Raw genomic sequence first — 21182 nt, 5'->3', positions numbered from 1 at the left:
AAATAGAAATATGAATCAATGGAATCAAAACAAAGGTCCAGAAATAAAGCCATGGAAATACCAACACCTACTCTAAGGTAAAGTAGCCATGACCGCACAATGGGGAAAGGACAGTCTATTTAATAAATGGTGCTGGGAAATTTGGACAGCCACACATAAGAGAATGAAGTTGGGTCATTCATAACCCCATACACAAAATAAAACTCAAAATGGATTAAAGATTTAAATATAATACCTACAACAATAAAATATCTGGAATAAAACATTGGTGGTATGTTCCATGATATTAACAATAAAGATATTTTTGATGACTTGACCCCTGTAGGAAAGAAATTAAAAGCAAAAATAAACTGTTGGGATTACCTCAAGTTACAAAGCTTCTATAAAGTGAAAGAAAATACAAGAGGATTAAAAAGACACCCTATTGAATGGGAGAAAATATTCACACAGTATAAAAATGATAAGGGATTAATATCTAAGACATACAAAATACACACCACTCAACAATAAAAAAAGCAAACAACCTAATTAGCAAGTCTGCAGCAGATATGAACAGACATTTCAGCAAAAAGGATATCCAAAAGGTGAATAGACATATGACACAAATGTTCATCATCCTCTCTAATAAGAGAGATGCAAGTTAAAACCACAATGAGATGCCATCTCACACCCATGAGAATAACACATATTAAAAAGACTGCCAACAAGAAGTGTTGGAGAGGATGCAGAGAAAGAGGAACCCTATTACACTGTTGCAGGGAATGTAAGTTGATTCAACAATTATGGAAAGCAATCTGGATTTACCTTTAAAAAAACTAAAAATGCAGAAACACCACACAATCCAGCAACCCCATTCTTGGTCGCCTATCCAAAGAATATGAAACCATCAACACAAAAACCCCTGTTTCCCAATGTTTATAGCAGCATTATTTGCAATAGCTAGGACATGGAAGCAACCTAAATGTCCACCAAAAATTGTGTTAAGAAGATGTAGTATATCCACAGTATGGAGTACTAGGTATGGGTTACTATGAAATCCAAATGGAGGGAGTTTGAGAGAATTGTGTGTAGTGGAGCAAGTCAGAATGAAAAAACGAACACTGCACATTTACATAGCAGGCAATTCAATATCAAAGACACGTTCAAAAACCAGTGGACATCAATAAACATCTTGAGGGCTCTGAGGTTAAGATGGAGGGGGGAGAGATAGGAACAGGGGATTAAGGGATGTTGGAGGTGGGGGAAAAAAAGTTAATCCCAACTACTTGACAGTGAAATGTGCAAAATTAAATAGAAATTAAAAAAAAAAAAACTGGAGGGGCATCCTTGATCACGCAAGGGGTTAAGACGCAACCTATGAAGCTATCGACAGCCACTGCAGCACGAGTTTGATCCCCGGCCGGCCAGGAAGCAAGCCACATGGCACAGCAGACCTCTCCTGTCTTGCCTGTTGCTCCCCTCAGCAGTATATTTCAGTCAGTCTGCCTGTTCTGTTCCCCACTCTGTCTCTGGTGAATCCTCTCACCCACCACACCTCTGGCCTGTACCCCAGTTCTTGTATGCATACATAAATAAATCTTTAAAACAACAACTGGAACCACAGCAAGATGCTCTCTCTACTAAAAAATCTTTTATTTCATCTATGTTCGTTTTATTGCTATTAAGTGATTCCATATTGTCTAGAATGAAAAAACACATGGGCTATACTCCCTAATATTCTATACCTATAGATTATTTCAATATGGTAAATTGCTTGTATAATAACAGTTCTTGTTGTTTTTAATCATTCTTCTGAAATAATACAGGAAACTAGTAAATATTTTATTTTTACTTTCTTTTAAAGCAAATTTGATGTTTTTTTCTATCGGTTTTATTGCTGTTATATAAAGTAAATTACACAACATCTCAAAAGGAGACCTCATTGCATTAGAACATTTAGGAGTGTGGGTTATATGGTTCCTTATGTAAAAAACAAAAACAAATGCTGACAAAGATGCAAAGAAACTGGATCATTCACACATAGCTGGTGGGAATGTAAAATGGTTACAATACTGTGGCATAGACCATGGAAGTATTTCATAAAAGTAAACATACACTTGCCATACAACCCAGCAATTGCACTCTTGGGAACTTGCCTCAGAGAAATAAAAATCTTATGTCCAAGCAAAAGCCTGTACACAAATGCTCTTACCAGTTTTATTTCTAAAAGCCCAAATTGGAAAACACCCAGATGTGCTTCCATGGGTTAAACCAATGGCAGTACACCCATAACACAGAATATTACTCAGCCAAAAAAAAAAAAAAAAGAAAGAAAGAAAGAAAAGAAAAAGAACAACGTGGATAAGCATCAAGGAACTTAATGCAGAGTGAAAATCAGCTAATCTCTGAAGGCTATCTAATGCTTGACTCCATGTACATAACATCTATGAAATAGCATAATTATATAAATGGTAAACAGGTAAGAGCACAGACAAGCTCTTGAACTAGGTTGCCTTCTGTACTCAGCTCCACCAGGCACTAACAGGAATTTGGGTGAATTGCTTTATCTCCCTGAACCTTGATTTCCTTGTGCATAAAGTGGTTTTCATTCATTTATTCAGTCATTCAGTTAACAAAGATTTAGTTCCAGGTGCTGAAGACTGTAGTGAACAAGAGATAAAATATTTGCCCTCATAGAGCTGATATTCTAGTTGGGGAAGAGAAGTTATAATTACACCAATTAATATATACTATGAAGAAACTAAGCAAGGTGAGATGAAAAAAGAGTGTTTAGCATATTGCAAGAACATAAAAAGTGTTCAAGAAACAGTTGTTAATAATCAAGACAAATGCAATTTTAAAAAGTTTGTGTGTCAGTAAGGGATATCGGAAGTAAGTAGTCTCCTACACTATAGGTGGGAGTGCAATATATGCCGCCTCTTTAGAGGCCACTTTGACAGGACTTTTAAAATCAAAAATGTCTCTGCCCTATGTGTCTACAAATTGATCTCTGGGGCCAAATCCTGGCCCTGTTATTGACTAGCTGTGTGACCTTTGATAAGTTGTTTAACCTCTCTGTGCTCTCCTTATCTGTAAGACGAGCATCAATTCATGGAACTCTCGTGACAATTAAGTCAATCTATAACTGTAAAGCATTTAGAACAGCAATTTGCATATAAGTGGCATATGTGTGTTGCATAAATTGCCCTTCTTAGTATCTCCCTAGGGAAACACACATGTACATCAAAAGCGGATTCAAGATGTTCATCTACAGCATTATCTATAACAGTAGAAAAGAATTGGAAACTACCTAAATATCCATCAATAAAGTGATGGTAAATAACATTAAGTTATAGTGGTATTATGGAATACTATGAAACAACTAAAAAAATGAAACAGACATGGAAAGATCGATGAGAGGCATTGTTATATAGAAAACTAGAGTCACAAAGATACATATAGGATGAAGCTATCTAAACAAAACAAAGCATACAACATTATATATATAGTATATACTGTATATTGTGTGCGTTTTATATGTACATATTATACATACTTACTTCCATACACATAGCGAAAGATCTGGAAGATACATCCCAAGCTGATGTTGTTAGACTTGTTACCTGGTGGGGATTATGGAAGGAAGCATGATTGGGTGCAAAAGTGTTCAAAAAATGATTTTCCTATTTTATAAGAAGAATATATTCATCTGTGACTTAGGTGATTAAAAATAATTGTTTTTTAGTTCAATGAGGAAGTAACCAGAAGTGGTCAAGGGGAATTTCAACCAATGGTTCTGGAGTGAGTAAATATCATCAGCAATAAAGATGAACCTCCGTCCACATCTTTATGTCATTTACACAAATTAACACAAAATATATCATGTCCTAAATGCAAAATCTCGAATAATTTCTAGAATAAATCATAGGAGGAAAGCTACATCCTTAGGTTAGACAAAGATTTCTTAGCTATAATACCAAAAGCATAATTCATAAAAGGAAAAAAGATTGATAAATTGGACATCATCATAGGTAGGCATGTTTGCTTTTTGAAAGATGCTGTAAAAAATGAAGACAAACCACAGAATTGGAGAAAACATTTGCAAATCACATATCTGATAAGGGATTTACTTCCAAACTATATGAAGGACTCTTTTTTTTTTCTTACATCCTGAGGTATATAAAGGTCTCTTAAATGCAATAATAAGAAATTAACAGCCAAACTTTGAAAAATGGCAAAACATTTGAACAGATATTTCACCAAATAAGACAGATAGGTGGCAATAAGAAAGCACATGAAAACATGTTAAACATGGTTATCTGTCAGAAAAAGGCAAAATAAAACTACAATGAGATACAGAATACACACCTATTAGAATGGCTAGAACTAAAAAGACTGACCTTTGTAGGCAACAAAAGAAAAAGGAAATTGCATGTCATTAAAATGAAAAACACTTGTGTATCAAGGAACTCAAACAGTGAAAAGACAACCCACAGAATGGGAAAAAATGTTTTCTAATCACATATTTCATAAGGGACTAATATCAGAATATATAAAGAACTCCTACGACTCAAAATCAAAATACCAAACAACCCTATTCAAAGACAGACAAAGGACTTGACTAGATATTTATCCAAAGAAGATACACAAATGGAGAATTAGCACATGAAAACTTGTTCAACATCACTAATCATTAGGGAAATGCAAATCAAAACAATGAGATACTGCTTCACATTCATTAAAATGGCTATTTTTTTAAAATAGTGTTGGGAGAGTAATTATAATAAAGTAAATAGCAAATCAACAGGCAACTATAAACCAGAGACATTCTACAGGGCAGAGGAGAGAGGAGCAGGATCAAAACAGGTCTGGGAAGAACACAAGGGACTATGGTGAAGGTGCGCAGGGCAAAGGGTGATGGGAATTCCACAGGGACTATAACCGAGAGGAGAAAGCACACATTGTACAAAAATGAAGGCCAATGTAAAATATATAAAATAAAAAATAAAAATAAATAGTGTTGATGAGTGTGTGCAGAAACTTAGAACCTTTGTGCATTGCTGGTGGGTGTATACAACGCTGCAGCCACTGTGTACAACAACTTGGCATTTCCTTAAAAAGTCAGGCATAGCCTTACCATATGATCCAGCAATTCCCAGGTACATAAACCCAAAGGAAATGAAAGAAGGGCCTCAAACAGATACTTGGATGCCCATGTTAGTAGCAGCAGTATTCACACTAACCAAAAGGTGAAAATGATGCAAGTGTCCATTATATGAATGGAGAAAGAAACTGATATACACATGCAATAGAATACTATTCAGATTTTCAAAGGGATGAAATTCTGATCTTGTTGAAACAAGGGTGAATATTGAAAACATGCTAAGTGATGTAAGCCAGGTACAAACAGACAAATATGGTACCATTCTACTTATAAAGATACCTAGAATAGGCAAATTCACATCAAGACAGAATGTATTGCAGAATAGAGGTTTCCAGGCTCTGGAGGCAGGGAGGAATGGGGAGTTATTGTTTAGTGGGCAAGAGTTTCTGTTTGGAAAGATGAAAGAGTTTGCAAGTGAATAGTGGTGATAGTTGCATAATAAATGATTAAACTTAATGCCACTTAATTGTACACTTAAAAATGGTCAAAATGGTAAGTTTTATCTTATGTATATTTTACCACAATAAAATATTAAATGAAAACCAAGACTGACTTTTAACATGTGCTGGCAAGGATGTGGAGCAAGTGGAACTCTCCTATGCTGCTAAAGGGAAAGGAAAATAATACAATCACTTTGGAAAGGCGTGTGGCAATATTTAAAAAAAAAAATTAACATTCATCTGCCCTATGACCTAGTCATTACACTCCTCAATATGTTCCAAGAGAAATTAAAGATTTGTCCATAAAAAGACTTGCATAGAAATATTCATGACAGCTTTATTTGTAATGGCCCAAAACTGGAAATACCACAGGTGAATGGATAAACTATAACCGGTGACTGAAGCTGAAGACTGTTACAGGTGGTGCCCCCTGGAGGGGGGTGCTGGTGAGGATGGATAGCCCCAGGAAACTGCTAAGAAACATAAGGGACTGCAGAAGCAGCCCCCAGCATTCAGGATTCCGCGTTGAGCATTTCAGCGTTTTCAGATCTTCAGGGACTCCGGGGTCAGCGGTTTTTGCCTCCACCGTGCCGATCTTCCAGAAGGCTGGTGCAGGCCTCTGAAGAATGTGGAGAAGCTTCCAGCAGCCAACCTCAGAGAGGGAAAGTTCAGAGGCTCTGCAAGTAGCCAAGCAACTGAAACTCTCCGCTTTTGCTGCTGTTACAGCCTGGCAGGGAAGGCGAAGATCCGAAGATCGGAGCGGGCGCCTCGCTGAGCTGCATGAGTGGTTGTCGGGTGGTTCAGCCGCTGCAGCTGCTGTATTGAGTGTCGCTTGTCTGGTGCTGTGCTGGGGCATCTCGGCAGCTCCAGGAGCATCTCCTGTTGTGTCTTCTGTTGTCTTCGTGAGTTGGATCCCGGCCTATAGTCTGGCTGCCACATGCTCCACTTCCTCAGTGGTGGGAAAAAGCTATCTTGGGAGCATTCATGTTTGACACTTGAACACTGGACACTGTTTTGGGTGAAGTGAACAGCCATTTTTGGCCTCAGTAACTGTTTTTCCCTGGTTTATAAAATAAATCCCATTATTGCTGTTTTCTGAGCCTGAGTAGTCTTGCAATTGTGAGTGCAGTTAAAGAACTCAGACAGTAACCAGTAAACTATTTGGGCAGTGTCTTTGGCCGGTTTTAGTGCCCCTTGCTGCCCTGTATCAAAACTTAGTTGGGGTACTTCCATATAACAGAGTACTGCTCAGCAATAAAAAGAATAAACTATTGATAGATGCAATAACATGGATGATGCTAGACAAAAAAAGAGTGCATATTGTAAGATTTCCATTTGCTTAAAATTTTAGAAAATGAAAGTTAATCAATGGTGATGGAAAATAGATCAGTAGTTGCCTGGGAATGGGGGTGAGGAGGGGCTGGAGTGAGGGATTACAGAGGGATATGAGGAAATTTTGAAGGATGATGGCCATGTCCATTATCTTAATTGTGGCGATGGTTTAATTGAGTGTATACTTATATCAAAATTTGTCTAACTGTGAACTTTGAATATATACCACTTACTGTATATCAACTTTTCCTTAATAAAGTGTTTTTAAAATAAGTTTAAGAAGGCAAAGGCCAAAAATGGACAGAAGGGAATTGCAGCACTTTTTCATTGATTCACTATTGTGTTCTATGTATTTGATAGATGATCTCCAACCCTTATAACAAGCCAAAGAGTAAACATTGCTCTGCCTACTTTCCAGATAAGGAACCTATAGTTCAGAAAGGTGAAGCCATTTGCTCAAGGCACAGAGTCAGATTCACACTGGGCTTTCTACTCTGCCTCTTTCCCTCCCAGCAATGTAAGAAACGGGAGAGTAGAGAGTGCTGATTCACTGCTGACGGCAAGTTAATCAGGGAATATGAGGCATGAAGGGCTACTCTTTAAGATGGGGGTGAAGGGGGCTTGGACTCTTTTACTCAGAGCATGACCTATGTCTATGCACCCTCAAGCATGTCCCTCCCCACTGGGACACTGGGAACATATGTCCCAGGTCCCTACCTACCATAGACTCCATCTCCCATGCCCACATTTATAGAAATAGAACCACATACTAGATGATTTCAGTTATTACATGCTAAAGCAGTTCTTACAAAGCAACAGAGGAAATACCATGGATTGAATTTAGAGAGAAAATTGCTTAGCCATATGTGAAAAACTAGATTTTTTGTATTTAACTATTCATTCTGTTTATCTTTATCAACCCTGTTGATAAATAATTAAATACATGTTATTAAGTAGAACAGAGTGTTTAGCAAATCTTTGAACTGATGGGAGGCTTTGAATTGACAAGAAGAAATTTGAATAGGAAATATCAATAGTTTGGCTATACAAAATTTTGAAACTTTGCACATCAAAAAAATACAACCCAAAGAAAATAACCACTTGGTAAAAATACCTGCCTAACATATGATAAAGGATGAACTTCTATAAAGCACTCATGCAAATCAACCAGAAAAACACATCCCCCAAGATAAATGGGCAGTGATACTTCACACAAGAGGAAATGGAATGAGTCAATAAGCATATGGGAAAATGTTCACCCTCACTAGTGGCTTTTCAAGTGTAAATTAAAATGATTGCGTTAGTAAAAGTTAAAAATAAGTAATTACCAGTCTGGCAAGAGTATAGTAAAATTGCAAGAATCCTTTGAGAAAGGTTTTTAGTAATACACATATGCTACTATCAAGTGTTCAGACTCTTACTATAGTGCTCCCTTTCCAAGGGTTCCTGCCAATCACTCCCATACACATGCACCAGTTCTCCCAAAAGCAGAGTCTCCAGTCCGGATCATGCACCCGAGTTCAGGACTGTCTATAACACGTCTCCAGTCTCATGCCCCACTCCCCTTCAGCCCCATGCCTCATGTCAAGCGTGCCTTCTCCTTGCTCCCGGTGAATGCACTACTGAGTCACCAAGCCAGAAACCTGGGAGTCATCCTAATTACTTCCTTGTCCCTCACCCCTGCACATTCATCATTTCCCAGTCAGATTCCACCACTACTGCATCTGTAAAGCCTTTTGAATCTGCCCCCTCTTTGGCAGCCCCACAGTCACAGGCCTGGATCTCACCCTTCTGTTTGCTGCTTGTATTGTTGAAATAGCCCTGACCCATGCCCTCCAAGCTACTCATACCTCCCTCAAACCAGAGAGTTATCTTTCTAGATCACAAAGCTGATCCTGTCCTCCTTTAAAATCTTTCAACTGCTCCCCATTGTCTACCTTCAGGTTAAAGTCCAAGAGCCTTAGGATTTAGCAGCCCTCTGTGTTTCAACCTGCCTCACCACCCTCTTTTCTCTGATGAGCTTCTCCTGGCTTTCCGCTCCCTCCTCCCAGCCTCTCTCCCAATGTGAGGTGAATTCCTTGAGAGCGGGATCGAGATCTTAATCAGCTCTGCATCTCCAGTTCATAATACAGAGTTTGGCAGTGAATAGGCACTCAGTAAATGTTGGGTGAAGGAATGGAGTCATTTAACTACAGGAAAAAGCCATACAACGGAAACAGTATGCAGTTTATAATAAAAGAAAAGTTACAATAAAGAAAAAGTGGGGAAAAGACACAAAATATTCAATAATAGAGAATTTTTATTAATTATGGGACATCCATTTAATGGAATAGGATGCAGCTATTAAAATAATGATTATGAAGATTATGTACGAACTCAGAACATGCTTATAATACAATAAAAGCAGAATACAAAATGGTCTGTATGCTAGTACTAAAATTATGTAAAAGTATGCACGCACACAAACTGATCAAAATGAGAACAGGAACAGGAACAAATGAATACAAATGATGTGTTTAGAGTGTTTGGGGTGGTACTGTTTGTGATTTTCTTAGCTCTTTCCAAATTCCCTTTATTGTTGCTAGAATGTCATTTGTGCATAAACACAAATTGACAGGAAAAAATAAACTGAGAAGGGTGCTTTTATTCCCTCAAGTCCTTCAACAAACTGTGGTACAAAAACAAACAAGCCTATGACCTGGGAGGCAAAAGAACAGCCCTCCCACCTCACCCCCAGCCCCGCACCCCACCCCCACCCCTAACTGCCTGTGTAACCTTGATTAAGTAAGAGTTGCTGCATTAACCAGGCATTTCTCCTATCCTCTCTAGCTAAAAGTCTCATGGTAACCCCTCATTCCCAAATCAACTCCCCCATTATTTTTGTTAGCTACACCACCATCTTCTTTGTGCCCCCAGATTGAAAATCTCAGAATCTCCTTCCACTGTCTCATTGTCTCATTTTCACTCTCTCTAATCCCCACCTCCAATCAATTGCCCCCATCTTTTCAATAATCATTTCTAGCAAGCTATATTATGTACCATGTCCTAGTTTTAGACAAAGAAGAGCCCCTATCTTTTTGGTTAAAGGTAGTTGGTTGAGAAGAGCCAACAATGGTTTTCTCTTGCTCTTCTGCAGACTGCTGCAGGGTCATGTGGAGGGTGGAGACAGACATGTAAAGTGCAACATCATGAGTTAGAAGTCTGGGCCCTTAGCGGAAGGAGTTCAGGCCCAGGCTGGAAGCTCTCAGGGTTAGTAGAGTAAGACCTGGCACCATGGGTGGGATGTTGACTTAATCTTTTCATGCAGCGGGTATTTACCAAGTGCTGGATACAGTGTCAAACTCTCTAATACATGTCAAAGTGATTAGGCCAGGCTGTCATGAAGATGCTCCCAGTTTAGTGTAGAACAGACAGGAAACTAGTCTTTACAACCCAATGTGATAAGTACTGTCATCGAGTTTGAAAGAAGGGTTCTTGGGCAGGAAGATTGTGGGATTTGCCCTGCCTCAGGGGTCTGGGAGCTTACACAGGTAGAAGCACTTGAGCTGTACGTATCTCCAAGGCTGAGGAATGGGATTAGGAGCGCGAGAAGAGCATTGGGCTGTCCATGGAAGTTTCTAGGTGAGGAATTATCAGGTCCATAGGCAGGAGGATTGCTAGAGGCAGCTTTCTTGGAACTGTAATAGCCTGGAGTGGCTTAAGCTTTGAAGTTTGAGATGGTGGGGAGTGATGGGTGTCCAGGAGGTGGCAGGTGCATGGCAGGGACCTGAGGGGCCAGGCAGGAGAGCTTAGCGCAGTTTCAAAGGAGGGAAATAAGCATGATCAGAGCTAAGTCATAGATATCAATGCTTTCTAATAGCCCCCTCTATTCTCTGAGACTTTGTGGTAAATGCCAAATTTGTTATACAGGAAGCAATGGGCAAGGTGCCAAGGTTCCAGCAGGGACCTTACCCTACCACCCTCAACCCTCTACCCTGCAGAGAAACAAGAGAGAATAAAAGGTCATTGGTTCTTCCAAAGTGTAGTATGGGCAGGCTGGCAGGCTTGAAGGAATTCTGAAGAAGGGACAGAGAAAATGTTTAAGAAATAGTATTTATGGGCTTTGCTGGTGGCGCAAGGGGTTAAGATGCAACCTATGAAGCTGTCCGCAGCCACTGCAGCACGAGTTCGATCCCCAGCGAGGGAGCAACCCACATGGCGCAGCAGACCTCTCCTGACTCACCCACTGTTCCCCTCAGCGCGTATTTCAGTCAGTCTGCCTCTTCTGTTGCCCACTCTGTCTCTGGTGAATGATCTCACCCCCCACACACCTCTGGCCTGTACCCCAGTTCTTGTGAGCATAAATAAATGGATCATTTAATGAAATGCATTCTATTGACTAATCATGGGGGTGGGGGACTTAAAGCAGCCTCACTTTACACTCTCCTCGAAGGCAGGGAACTTGTCTAGTGAATCTTTGCATGTCCAGCAACTAGCGCAGAATCAAGGCACACAACACAAGAGACGCCGGGCAACTGCTGGAGGAAAGAGGGAGGAAAGGGAGAGAGGAAATCGCCCATAGGAGACATCCCTCCATCCCACCGCGGTGCCGTAGCTCCGGACCTACGACCTCCCACCAGCAGATGGCAAGATAGAGTCCTGCGACTCCAAAGACGGGCGAGGCTGGGCGGAGCGTTCGAGGCCCCGGCGCGCGCATCCTCCGACCCTTTTTTCCCAGCGCACCGGAAGAGGAGGCCCTCTTTCCGTGCCTAGCGCAGCCATGGTAAGTCAGGTTCTTTGCGAGCTCTTGGGGAGCATCGGTCCCCATCCTCTTAGAGCCGGTGCCGCCCCGGTCTTCAGGCCTCCCTCAGGGAGTGACCGGGCGGAGGCCAAGGAACTGAGACCCTTTGGGTCGCACCAGGCGGGCTATAGGGCGAGGGCGGACCTCGACCTGAGGTGGGAGGGGGGAAAAATCGTTGCTGGCGGGAAGGCCTCGTTCTCGCGCCCGGCCGCGCGTCCTGTGACCCTGTGAAGAGCGGCTTCTCAGGCCGGAGCCGGGACCCGGACGGGTGAGCGCCGGCTCAGCCTGGCGGAGGACGTTTTTCCCCCCTTGGCAAGCCCAGACTTAACGCTGTGTGATCGGCGCTCATCCGTGCGCGGCAGTAAATAGGCTTCCGCATTTTTATGTGAAAGCTGGTGTCAGCGATGGGCACGCGGTTGTGGTGAAGTCAGGTTAATCCAGAACCAGATACTTTAAAGCCAGGTGGTTATGTTATGGAAATTTCTATTTCATTAACTTGGTAGAAATAGATTGGGTTCCGGTCTGTTACAGTTGCTGTCTGTGTGCTGTGAGGTGCAAACTTGGACAAATGCACCCGCAGTGTCTAAGGAAAAAAAACAGCCTCTAGAAGGACACAGACTTGTAAGCAATAACTGGATATGTAAGATCTCAAAGGTGGTAATCAAGTCTTCTGCACCTGAGTATTTGCTAAGTGACTAGGTATGAGTTTGTGGCTCCATGAGCAGGGCTGTATGGCTGACGTTGTCCACGTTTTGCTGAAGTAGAAACTTACGTGGCTCTTTCAAGAGGTGAATTGCATTTTGTGTGAAATGTGAGGCTTGAAACCTGAGGCTTTTTAACAGCATTGCATTTGAACACTCCAGGCTCGTGGTCCCAAGAAGCATCTGAAGCGAGTGGCGGCTCCAAAGCATTGGATGCTGGATAAACTGACCGGGGTGTTTGTGAGTATCTTAAGGGACACTTCCTCTTCTCCCCCCACAGTTTGAGCTTTAATTGACATATACGGGATGCTCTGTGTCAGGCAGCCCCGACTACTGTACCCGTAAATTTTTCTCTTACTTAGTCATTTAATGGCACAGGCAGGGCAAGAATATTCTTGACTTCCTCTTCTTGAAGATCCTTGGCCATCTAGTTGCTTCCTAGCTCTTATTTTTCTGCCTCACTTCCATGTAGCACATTTACATAGATTAAGAAATCAGATGTTCTTAATATGTCTGGTCCCCTGAAGGGGGGGGTGCTTTATAAAAATGTAAGGTCTGGAACGGTTCTGTAAACTTTGAACTTAGGCTGGGCAATGGACAGTCTAGTCAAAGGAGCGTAGATTTGAGTGGGTCGGTGAACAACAGTGTGGTAATTATTTTGCAGGCTCCTCGTCCATCCACCGGTCCCCACAAGCTGAGAGAATGTCTTCCTCTAATCATTTTCCTAAGGAACAGGCTTAAGTATGCTCTCACAGGAGATGAGGTGAAGAAGATCTGTATGCAGCGGTTCATTAAGATAGATGGCAAGGTCCGCACTGATATAACCTACCCTGCTGGTTTTATGGGTAAGTGGTTAGTGGTGGACACTTGATGGTGTCTCCTTTTGATTGTCCCTGTCCAAAGGGTCGGTTGTGAATGGTAGTGGACTTTTTTCAGTCTCAGAAATAAAATATGGCCTTGCCCCCCTTCTGTTTTTTACTTTTACATATTGTAAGATTGCAAAATATCAAGTCCTTTTTCAAAGCCAAATTTCATTGCACTTTAAATTTTACATGGAGCCATAAAAACGAGGCCTTAAATTTTACTTTTTGTGTGTGCTGAGTTGGTTTTGTTCTTTTTTTGAGGTGTAACAGTTAACTATGTTTAGGAGTACAGGTTCACACCTCTTCACATGGAAACATTTAATGATTAGCTGCTCGGCATTCATCTTGGGAATCCTGTTGGTATTGGAAATGGAAAGCTCATGGATTTGTTTGGGTTTTTTTTCTCTCCCATAATTATAAAGGTGTGGTTACTCAGCGTGGACTAATAGTGTAGTAATCTTTATTTACTATTTCACACTAGATGTCATCAGCATTGACAAAACTGGAGAGAATTTCCGACTGATCTATGATACTAAGGGTCGTTTTGCTGTTCATCGCATTACACCCGAGGAGGCAAAGGTGAGTTGCAAGCCAACTTGAGTCTTGGATCAACTACATGTGGTAGGTATTTTGATTACTTATAACCTTACATTTGGAAATAGTTAGCAATTTTGTGAGATAATATTTGTGCAATTCTGTGGTTTTATCTTTTGGAGGCTAGGAGAGGGATTTGGGGCAACATTTATGAGTACTCAGTGTGAATGTTCTAAGGGGGCCAGAAAACAAATATCTAATCCAACCCCAGTTGGCCCTTTGACCTGTGGAGTCCAGCTTTAGTCTGGGAGGGGAGAAATGTTAATAGAGGAAACTGATATTCCTTGGGGCACTCGTTTAGATAGCTCAAAAAGAAAGATTATAGACATTGATTGTTTAATTCAGTTTGTTGTGATGGTTTTACACAAAAGTTTAAGGCTTGAGTTGGCTATAAATGAAGGATAATTCAATCTGGGTGTTTCAGCTCCTAATTTCCTTGGCTGCTGTGTTATCAGTAGACTGGAGGGCATGTCCAGTGTCACAAGGTGATTTGATTTACTTTAAGGATGTCAGTGAAAATCCAAAATTGAAACCATTTGAAGTATTTGTTGATTAGATGAACTGGTAATGCAATTGGCAACTTATGAGAAAAAGCTCGCTGTGGCATGGAAGGAGCCATTAAGAGACACTTCTTAGAAGAGAGGAAGGGTAAGTTAGAATTCAGGGAGCTGAAACAGCTTAGGAAAAGGAGGGTGATTTGCATTGGCTGGAGAACTTTAACTTGTGACCAGCAAACCCAGCAGGGGTTTCCTTGTTGGAGAATTAGAAATTATGGGGCCTTCAGTGCCTTAAGCTTTAACATGGGAGTGAGACAGTACTACAAGGAAATAAAGAATAGGAAAACTGGCCTGAAGAGACTGCAAGGAAGATTTAGGGAGAAAAGTCAGATACCATTCTACAGTTCTGAGATATTGTACATGTGAGCTAGACTAAATGTGGCTAACTCTTTTATGTTTCTTACTAGTACAAGTTGTGTAAAGTGAGAAAAATATTTGTGGGCACCAAAGGAATTCCTCATCTTGTCACCCATGATGCTCGTACCATCCGCTATCCTGATCCCCTCATCAAGGTGAATGACACCATTCAGATTGATTTGGAAACTGGCAAGATTACAGATTTCATCAAGTTTGACACTGGTAAGAACCTCTGTTCCCGAGGCATCCTCGTGAGCCTGGGCTTAAGGCACTAATTTTTTTTGTGGTCTTGTGTGTTTTTTAATGTAAATTTCATCGGGTGTGAGTTGCATGAGCCTGGGTACAAAGCTACATGTCTTGTTGATGTAATAAAGGGTTGCGGGGGCAGGGGACAGCAGCAACGCTTAAGTTTTTAGGACTATAGTAAGGATGTGGTGGCTCCTTTAGTGAGGCTTTGTGTTAGCAGTAGGGTTGGAGAAAAGAATATTTTGTGATTGGGAAGACAGTAACTGGGGAATACATATGCTCCAATGCCCAGCCAAAAATTACTTTTACTTCCAAATTCTCAGATCTGCTCTAGATAACTCAGAAGATCCCTGTCAGCAGAAATGGTGGGGTGCAGGGGGCAGTGTGGGAAAGCCTGACCAAAAAGTGGACAGCCTAATTGTAATAAGGCACTCGTTAGTGTAGATAACCATTCTCAGGGTGTAGCAACAGCAGCGGCATTATGCTTTGGAACAGCAGCAGTCTAGGCAAGACATGGTAAGAATCTGGCAGGATGGATGAGGTGGTTTGCATTTATTAGGTGTGCAGGAGAAGAGGGCAAGTCCAAGCTATCTTGCTCTGAGCACATTGTTCCTTCCCATTTAGGTAACCTGTGCATGGTAACCGGAGGTGCTAACTTGGGAAGAATTGGTGTGATAACCAACAGAGAGAGACATCCTGGTTCTTTTGATGTAGTTCATGTAAAAGATGCTAATGGCAACAGTTTTGCCACTCGCCTTTCCAACATTTTTGTTATTGGCAAAGTAAGTATGTTTTCCTTTTCTCTGGCTCCTGACTGGCTCTTAACCTAATGTAAAGTCTCTTCTGAGGTAGGCTTATATAGCACTGGGTTGGGGCTTTTTCAAGTACTACAGAATCCGCAGGGAGGGGACCTGATAGCTTTGGTTGGTTAAAAAAAAAGTGCCAGCAGTGGAACAAATATGCATTAAGTGCTTCAGTTATTTGTGCTAGGTGGGATAAATTAATGATCAGCTTTTACTCAGCAAGTTTAAAGAATGGCCCCAGAAGCCCAAGCAGTGGGGTGTTTTTTTTTTTTTTTAAGATTTATTTATTTATACAAGAACCACGGTACAGACCAGATGCGCGGGAGGGTGAGAGGATTCACCAGAGACAGAGCAGGGAACAGAACAGACAGACTGATGAAATACACTGCTGAGGGGAGCAGTGGGCATGACAGGAGAGGTCTGCTGCGCCATGTGGGACCCTCCCCAGCCGGCTGGGATCGAACGGGTGCTGCAGACAGCTTCACAGCGCCGCGCTCAACCGCTTGCGCCACCAGGGGAGGCCCAGCAGTGGGTATTTCTGACAGACCATCATGCGAGTGTCTTAGGCGGCCTGATACTGACTACTTTCACAAACAGATTCAGTTCTTTCAATGAGGTGACAGATGGCCTTGGTTTGTGGCATGGTTTTGATTCTCGTTTTCTCCTCCAGGGCAACAAACCATGGATTTCTCTTCCCCGAGGAAAAGGTATCCGCCTCACCATTGCTGAAGAAAGAGACAAGAGATTGGCAGCCAAACAGAGCAGTGGGTGAAATGTTTACTAGGTGGATGGAAGAGTCTTGATGCTTAAATAAAGATGATACGGCATGATTTAATTTACAGTTTTTAGCTATTTTGTAACATGGAAAATCAGGCAGGTTTAGGCATTCTGTGATGTTGATCTTCCCAAGGTTTTTTTGTTTTTGTTTTTAGGCAATGTTGGTTTACAGCATGTTTTAGGAATTATAGGTTCACACCTCTTTACCAACACCACAGAGTTCCAATAACCCACCACCATAGTACATTTTTCCAGAGTTAGGGCTGGACATGGGTGGTGTAGGAGGGAAAAACAACTCGTCCCTTAGGGAAAGGGCCAGGAAAGCCCAGTGTTGGGATCCTTGACTTGACTAAGAACTCATCTACCTGGTCAGGACCTTCTGCCCTGTTAAGTCCTCTTGCCTTTTTTTTTTTTTTAATAAATACTTTCCATGTTCTGGTCTAAATTGCACTAGCTCATCCACAAACCTGTGTGTACTTCCTACTCCTGTGCCCTGATGCAGGGTAAAAATCCCCAGCTGCCAACATGGATGGCCCTTTAATAAATGGGCTCTTGATGTTGCAAAGCAGTTAATTTACTTGGACTTAGATTTTCTCCAGCTGCTGCTAAAATAACTCAGGACTGTGAAACCATCGTGTTGAGAATCACATTTCCCCTAATGTATAGGGTCATGTCATACTTGGTAGCCAATTTCAAGAGGTGCTCCTACCTCAAGGGGCCAGCTATTTAATACCTGGTCCTCGTTTCAAGTCCTGGGTCTCTTCTGAGTATCAATTGCCCAGCCTTGTGTCAAGCTTCTCGATCAGCTCTCATTCTTTTTTTTTTTTTTTTTTTAAGATTTATTTATCTATACATACAAGAGCCGGGGCACAGGCCAGAGGGTGAGAGGATTCACCAGAGACAAAGTAGGGAACAGAACAGGCAGGCTGACCGAAATACACTGCTGAGGGGAGCAGCGGGCAAGACAGGAGAGGCCTGCTTCGCCATGTGGGTTTCTCCCTGGCCAGCCGGGGATAGAACTCGTGCTGCAGAGGCTGCGGATTGCCCCACAGTGCGGTGCCTAACTCCTTGCGCCACCAGGGAGGCCCCTCAGCTCTCATTCTGATACCAGTGTCTTACCTAAAAATTACCTTTAATTCCTTTAGCAGAGCTTCTCGCCTGTTGGGCCAGATAACTTATAACTGTTCTGTATATTGTGGGATGTCGAACAGTATCCCTGGTTATGCTTGTGTAGTACACCTGTAATTGTGGTAAACAAAAGTTAGTACAGATGTTTTCAAACGCCCCATGGGAAGCAAAATTGTTCTGTTAAACACTGCCTTCTAGATTTCTGCTGTGTCTCACCATTTATCATTTTCACTTGTAGACTGTACAGATTTAAATATCCTGCCTCAACAGGTTTTTCAGGGGAAACTTGTTTCAATAGCCATATAAAGTCAGTTTGCATATTTAACTGAGCATGTCAAATGGTTACCTCTGTGATCCAGTGGAGGGGGAACAGGATGGCAGTTTCTCCACCTGGGCTGGGAGTCTAGAACTGTAAAGTACTGGTCTCGCCCCCAAACTGGCCAATAACCAGGGGTCTCCTGAGCTCTGCCTACCCTGTTACAGACTCCAAAGCAAGATTGGCTGGGTCCTCAGAACCTCTGATTCATTGAGCCAAGGGAATTTCTGCAGGAACTGGGTCCAACAAAATCTGGAAGAGGTGTTGAAAAGACCTGTTACTTGAACATGGTGTTAGTCCCAAGAGACCGGAGCTCATCTAGCTAGGCCCTTCTGATGAGGGGCTGGGTCAGAATCCTGTGGTACCGGCCGGGGAAGGTAGAGACCCTGAAGGGCCAGAGGTTCCCTGAATGCTTATGCATTGACTTGCTGCTAACAATTGCTGTGCTTATGGCTGCACTTCTAAGTTTGTTCTTAGTCTCAGTAAATGGCGGAAATTACATGAATTTTATTAAGGGACCAAAGCAAGTATGGAGAATGACTGACAACCTCCAAGCTGATGCTTTCCACTCTCGCAGTGGCTTCCTAGATGCTTATTGGCTGGTTATCTTGCACAATTGGGGAATGTGAATTTGGCTACAGCTTCCTTGCACCATGAAAATTCTTTTTAATGACTTTTTAAATTTGTTTTCTTAATTTAGAGTTATCCTTGAGCTTAACTATTAACCTACTGTTGGCTGAAACGTATTTTATATGTTACATGTGTTACAATAAAGTAAGCTAGAGGAAAAAAATGTTAGTAAGAAAATCATGAAAGAAAGTACATTTATGGTATATTTAAAAACTATAGCTATCACCTGCTTATAAGGCAATCCACTTAGAAGTGGACCTGTGCAGTTAAAACCCAGGCCCGGGGCCCGGGGTCAACTGTATTTGTCAAACTAGCACAAGATTTTTTTTTTTTTTTTGCACTAGCCTCATTGTGGAGGAAATTCCCACTCTAACATTAGTTGATATTGGTGGACTCAGCCAAAAAGGTCTACCATCCATCAGAGCTACAAGTTTCCCAAAATGTGACTTGTGTGGGGCTATTCAAAGTTTCCAATTTGATGCAGAAAATCTTTAGAGCTGGAGAGATAACCTCAGCAGGGGGCAGACATGGTCCTGAGATAAAACTGACTGAAGCAAGTAGAGCTTGATTGGGCTTGGTTTATATCCCTTATGCCATCAGCAGGCTGGGTCTCAATCCAGTCAGAAGGCAGCACAGCTCAGCTTTGAGAATAAGGAGACAAACAGGACCTTAGCAGTACTTTGCAATTTACAAAAGGCTGTCTTGATTTTTTATATCTATATTCAAATTCCATGCTCTTACTGCTAAACCACGGGTTAGTGATTTCCCGCCCGCTGTGCCACACAACAATCAGTTCTACCCATAGTTTTCCCCATCTTAAGTCATGGAAATTCCCTCTTACCAGTTATTCAGACAAATACTTTAGACATGTCCTTGATTTGTCTCCTTATGTTCCATCCAATTTTATTAGAAAATCATGTTGGCTAGGTCTTACTAATTTTCTGTGTGACATTGAGTCAGAAATACATACTGGAAGATAAGCCAAAGAAATAAGCAATTAAATGTAATGGATGAAACAACACTGCTGACAGTGTTGAAGCTGGGTGATGGGTGTAGAGGATTCATTATACTAGTCACTCTACCTCTGTATGTTTGACATTTTTCATAATAAATTTACAAAGGAACAAAGAACATTGCGGTGTCTGCCCTCTCCCCAAATTTTGGACTACTCATCACCTACATTACTGCCGTCCTAGTCTGACCTGCCACCAAATCTTGTTGGTGTATTTGTATTTGATGTCTGGTTTTTATCCTTTGCACCCTGCAGTCTCAGCCCAGCAGCCAGAGGAACCCTCTTAAAGTATAGATGTCGGGTTGCTTGTCAGAGACCCTGAATAACTGCTTTCATCTCAGACCAAAGAAGTCAAGAGGCCTATTGAGGCCTCACCTCATCTACAGCTCCCCTGGTTCAAAATGTCCAAGTCACAGGTCTGCAGTTTCTTGAGAAGTGCTCCCCGGCCTTACCATCTTGCACTGACTCCTTTTTTATTTATTTATTTATTTATTTATTTATTTATTGTATAGAGGCATGCTTTATTTATTTGTTTGCTGGTCTGTTTGTTTGTTTTGTTTATACATGCACTGGGTACAGTCAGAAGCGCGGGAGGGTGAGAGAATTCACCAGAGCCAGAGCGGGGAGCAGAGCAGGCAGAAGGACCGAAGTACACTGCTGAGGGGAGCAGCGGGCGGCAGGAGAGGTCTGCGCGCCATGTGGGACCCTCCTCCGGTGGCCGGGGGGCAGCCGGGGATCGAACCGGCGCCGCAGAGGCCGCGGGCAGCTTCGCAACCCAGCGCTCAACCGCTGCGCCACCGGGGAGGCCCACACTGACTCCTTTTTTAAATATATGTGTAGTTTATATTATGAACATCAAATAAACAGGCTGAGAGTAATGCTGTGGTCATAGACACTAGCTACATTCCACAATTCTTAGAGCATCTTGCCATGTCTGGTTTATTTCTCTAGACATGTACACCTATTTTTATGAATCCATTTAAAGTAAGTTGCAGTAATACGCTATTTACAGTAGCTCAGATAGGGAAACAACCTAAATATCCCTAGACAGGTGAATGGATCAGGAAGACACGGTATATATACAGAATTGAATCAAAAAAGAAATTCATGCTATTTGCAGCAACATGGATGGAGCTGGAAGGGATTATGCTCAGCGAAATAGAAGGAGAAAGAAAAATACTGGATGGTCTCACATAGGGGAATTGAACAAAGGGTCAGGAAAAAGACAAAACTTGGCAGGCAAACCATAGCTCAGGCATACAGCAGGGGACAGGGAAAGGACAAAACGGGAGGGACTATGGTGATGGTTCACAGGCGATGCAGTGGGACAATTATGGGGACTATACCTGAGAGGAGAAATCAAATATTGTACAAAAATGAACAATGTAAGATTTTTTTAAAAAGTTGCAGAAGTGGTTGCAAGATTAGGCTGAGGAGACCTCCCCGGAGCAAAAGCAGGAGCAGGGTGGTAACCAAGGGCGGGATCACCAGGGCTGAGGCCAA

The 21182-nt window shown here is 41.9% G+C and overlaps 1 protein-coding gene across 1 annotated transcript; it reads left to right on the top strand.

The window, feature by feature from the left end:
* Positions 1 to 12594: 12594 nt before the first annotated feature.
* Positions 12595 to 17574, top strand: RPS4X (ribosomal protein S4 X-linked). The gene is made up of 6 exons (XM_084258771.1): positions 12595 to 12636; positions 13061 to 13241; positions 13741 to 13838; positions 14818 to 14989; positions 15638 to 15795; positions 16487 to 17574. The coding sequence occupies exons 1-6, from the start codon at positions 12610 to 12612 to the stop codon at positions 16586 to 16588; spliced, it is 738 nt and encodes a 245-aa protein (XP_084114897.1). The 5' UTR covers positions 12595 to 12609; the 3' UTR covers positions 16589 to 17574.
* Positions 17575 to 21182: the final 3608 nt, after the last annotated feature.

This window comes from Talpa europaea (genome assembly GCF_964194135.1).
Source record: "Talpa europaea genome assembly, chromosome: X".
Lineage (NCBI taxonomy): Eukaryota > Metazoa > Chordata > Mammalia > Eulipotyphla > Talpidae > Talpa > Talpa europaea.
Note: the sequence above shows the minus strand (reverse complement) of the source record. Positions and strands in the feature narration are given on the sequence as shown.

Bases quoted from the DNA above. Each gene is read 5' to 3' on its own strand.
- RPS4X (XM_084258771.1), top strand. From the start codon at position 12,610: ATGCTGGATAAACTGACCGGGGTGTTT. The intron at 12,637-13,060 runs GTGAGTATCTTA...ATTATTTTGCAG, and splicing joins ATAAACTGACCGGGGTGTTT to GCTCCTCGTCCATCCACCGG. The intron at 14,990-15,637 runs GTAAGAACCTCT...CTTCCCATTTAG, and splicing joins TTTCATCAAGTTTGACACTG to GTAACCTGTGCATGGTAACC.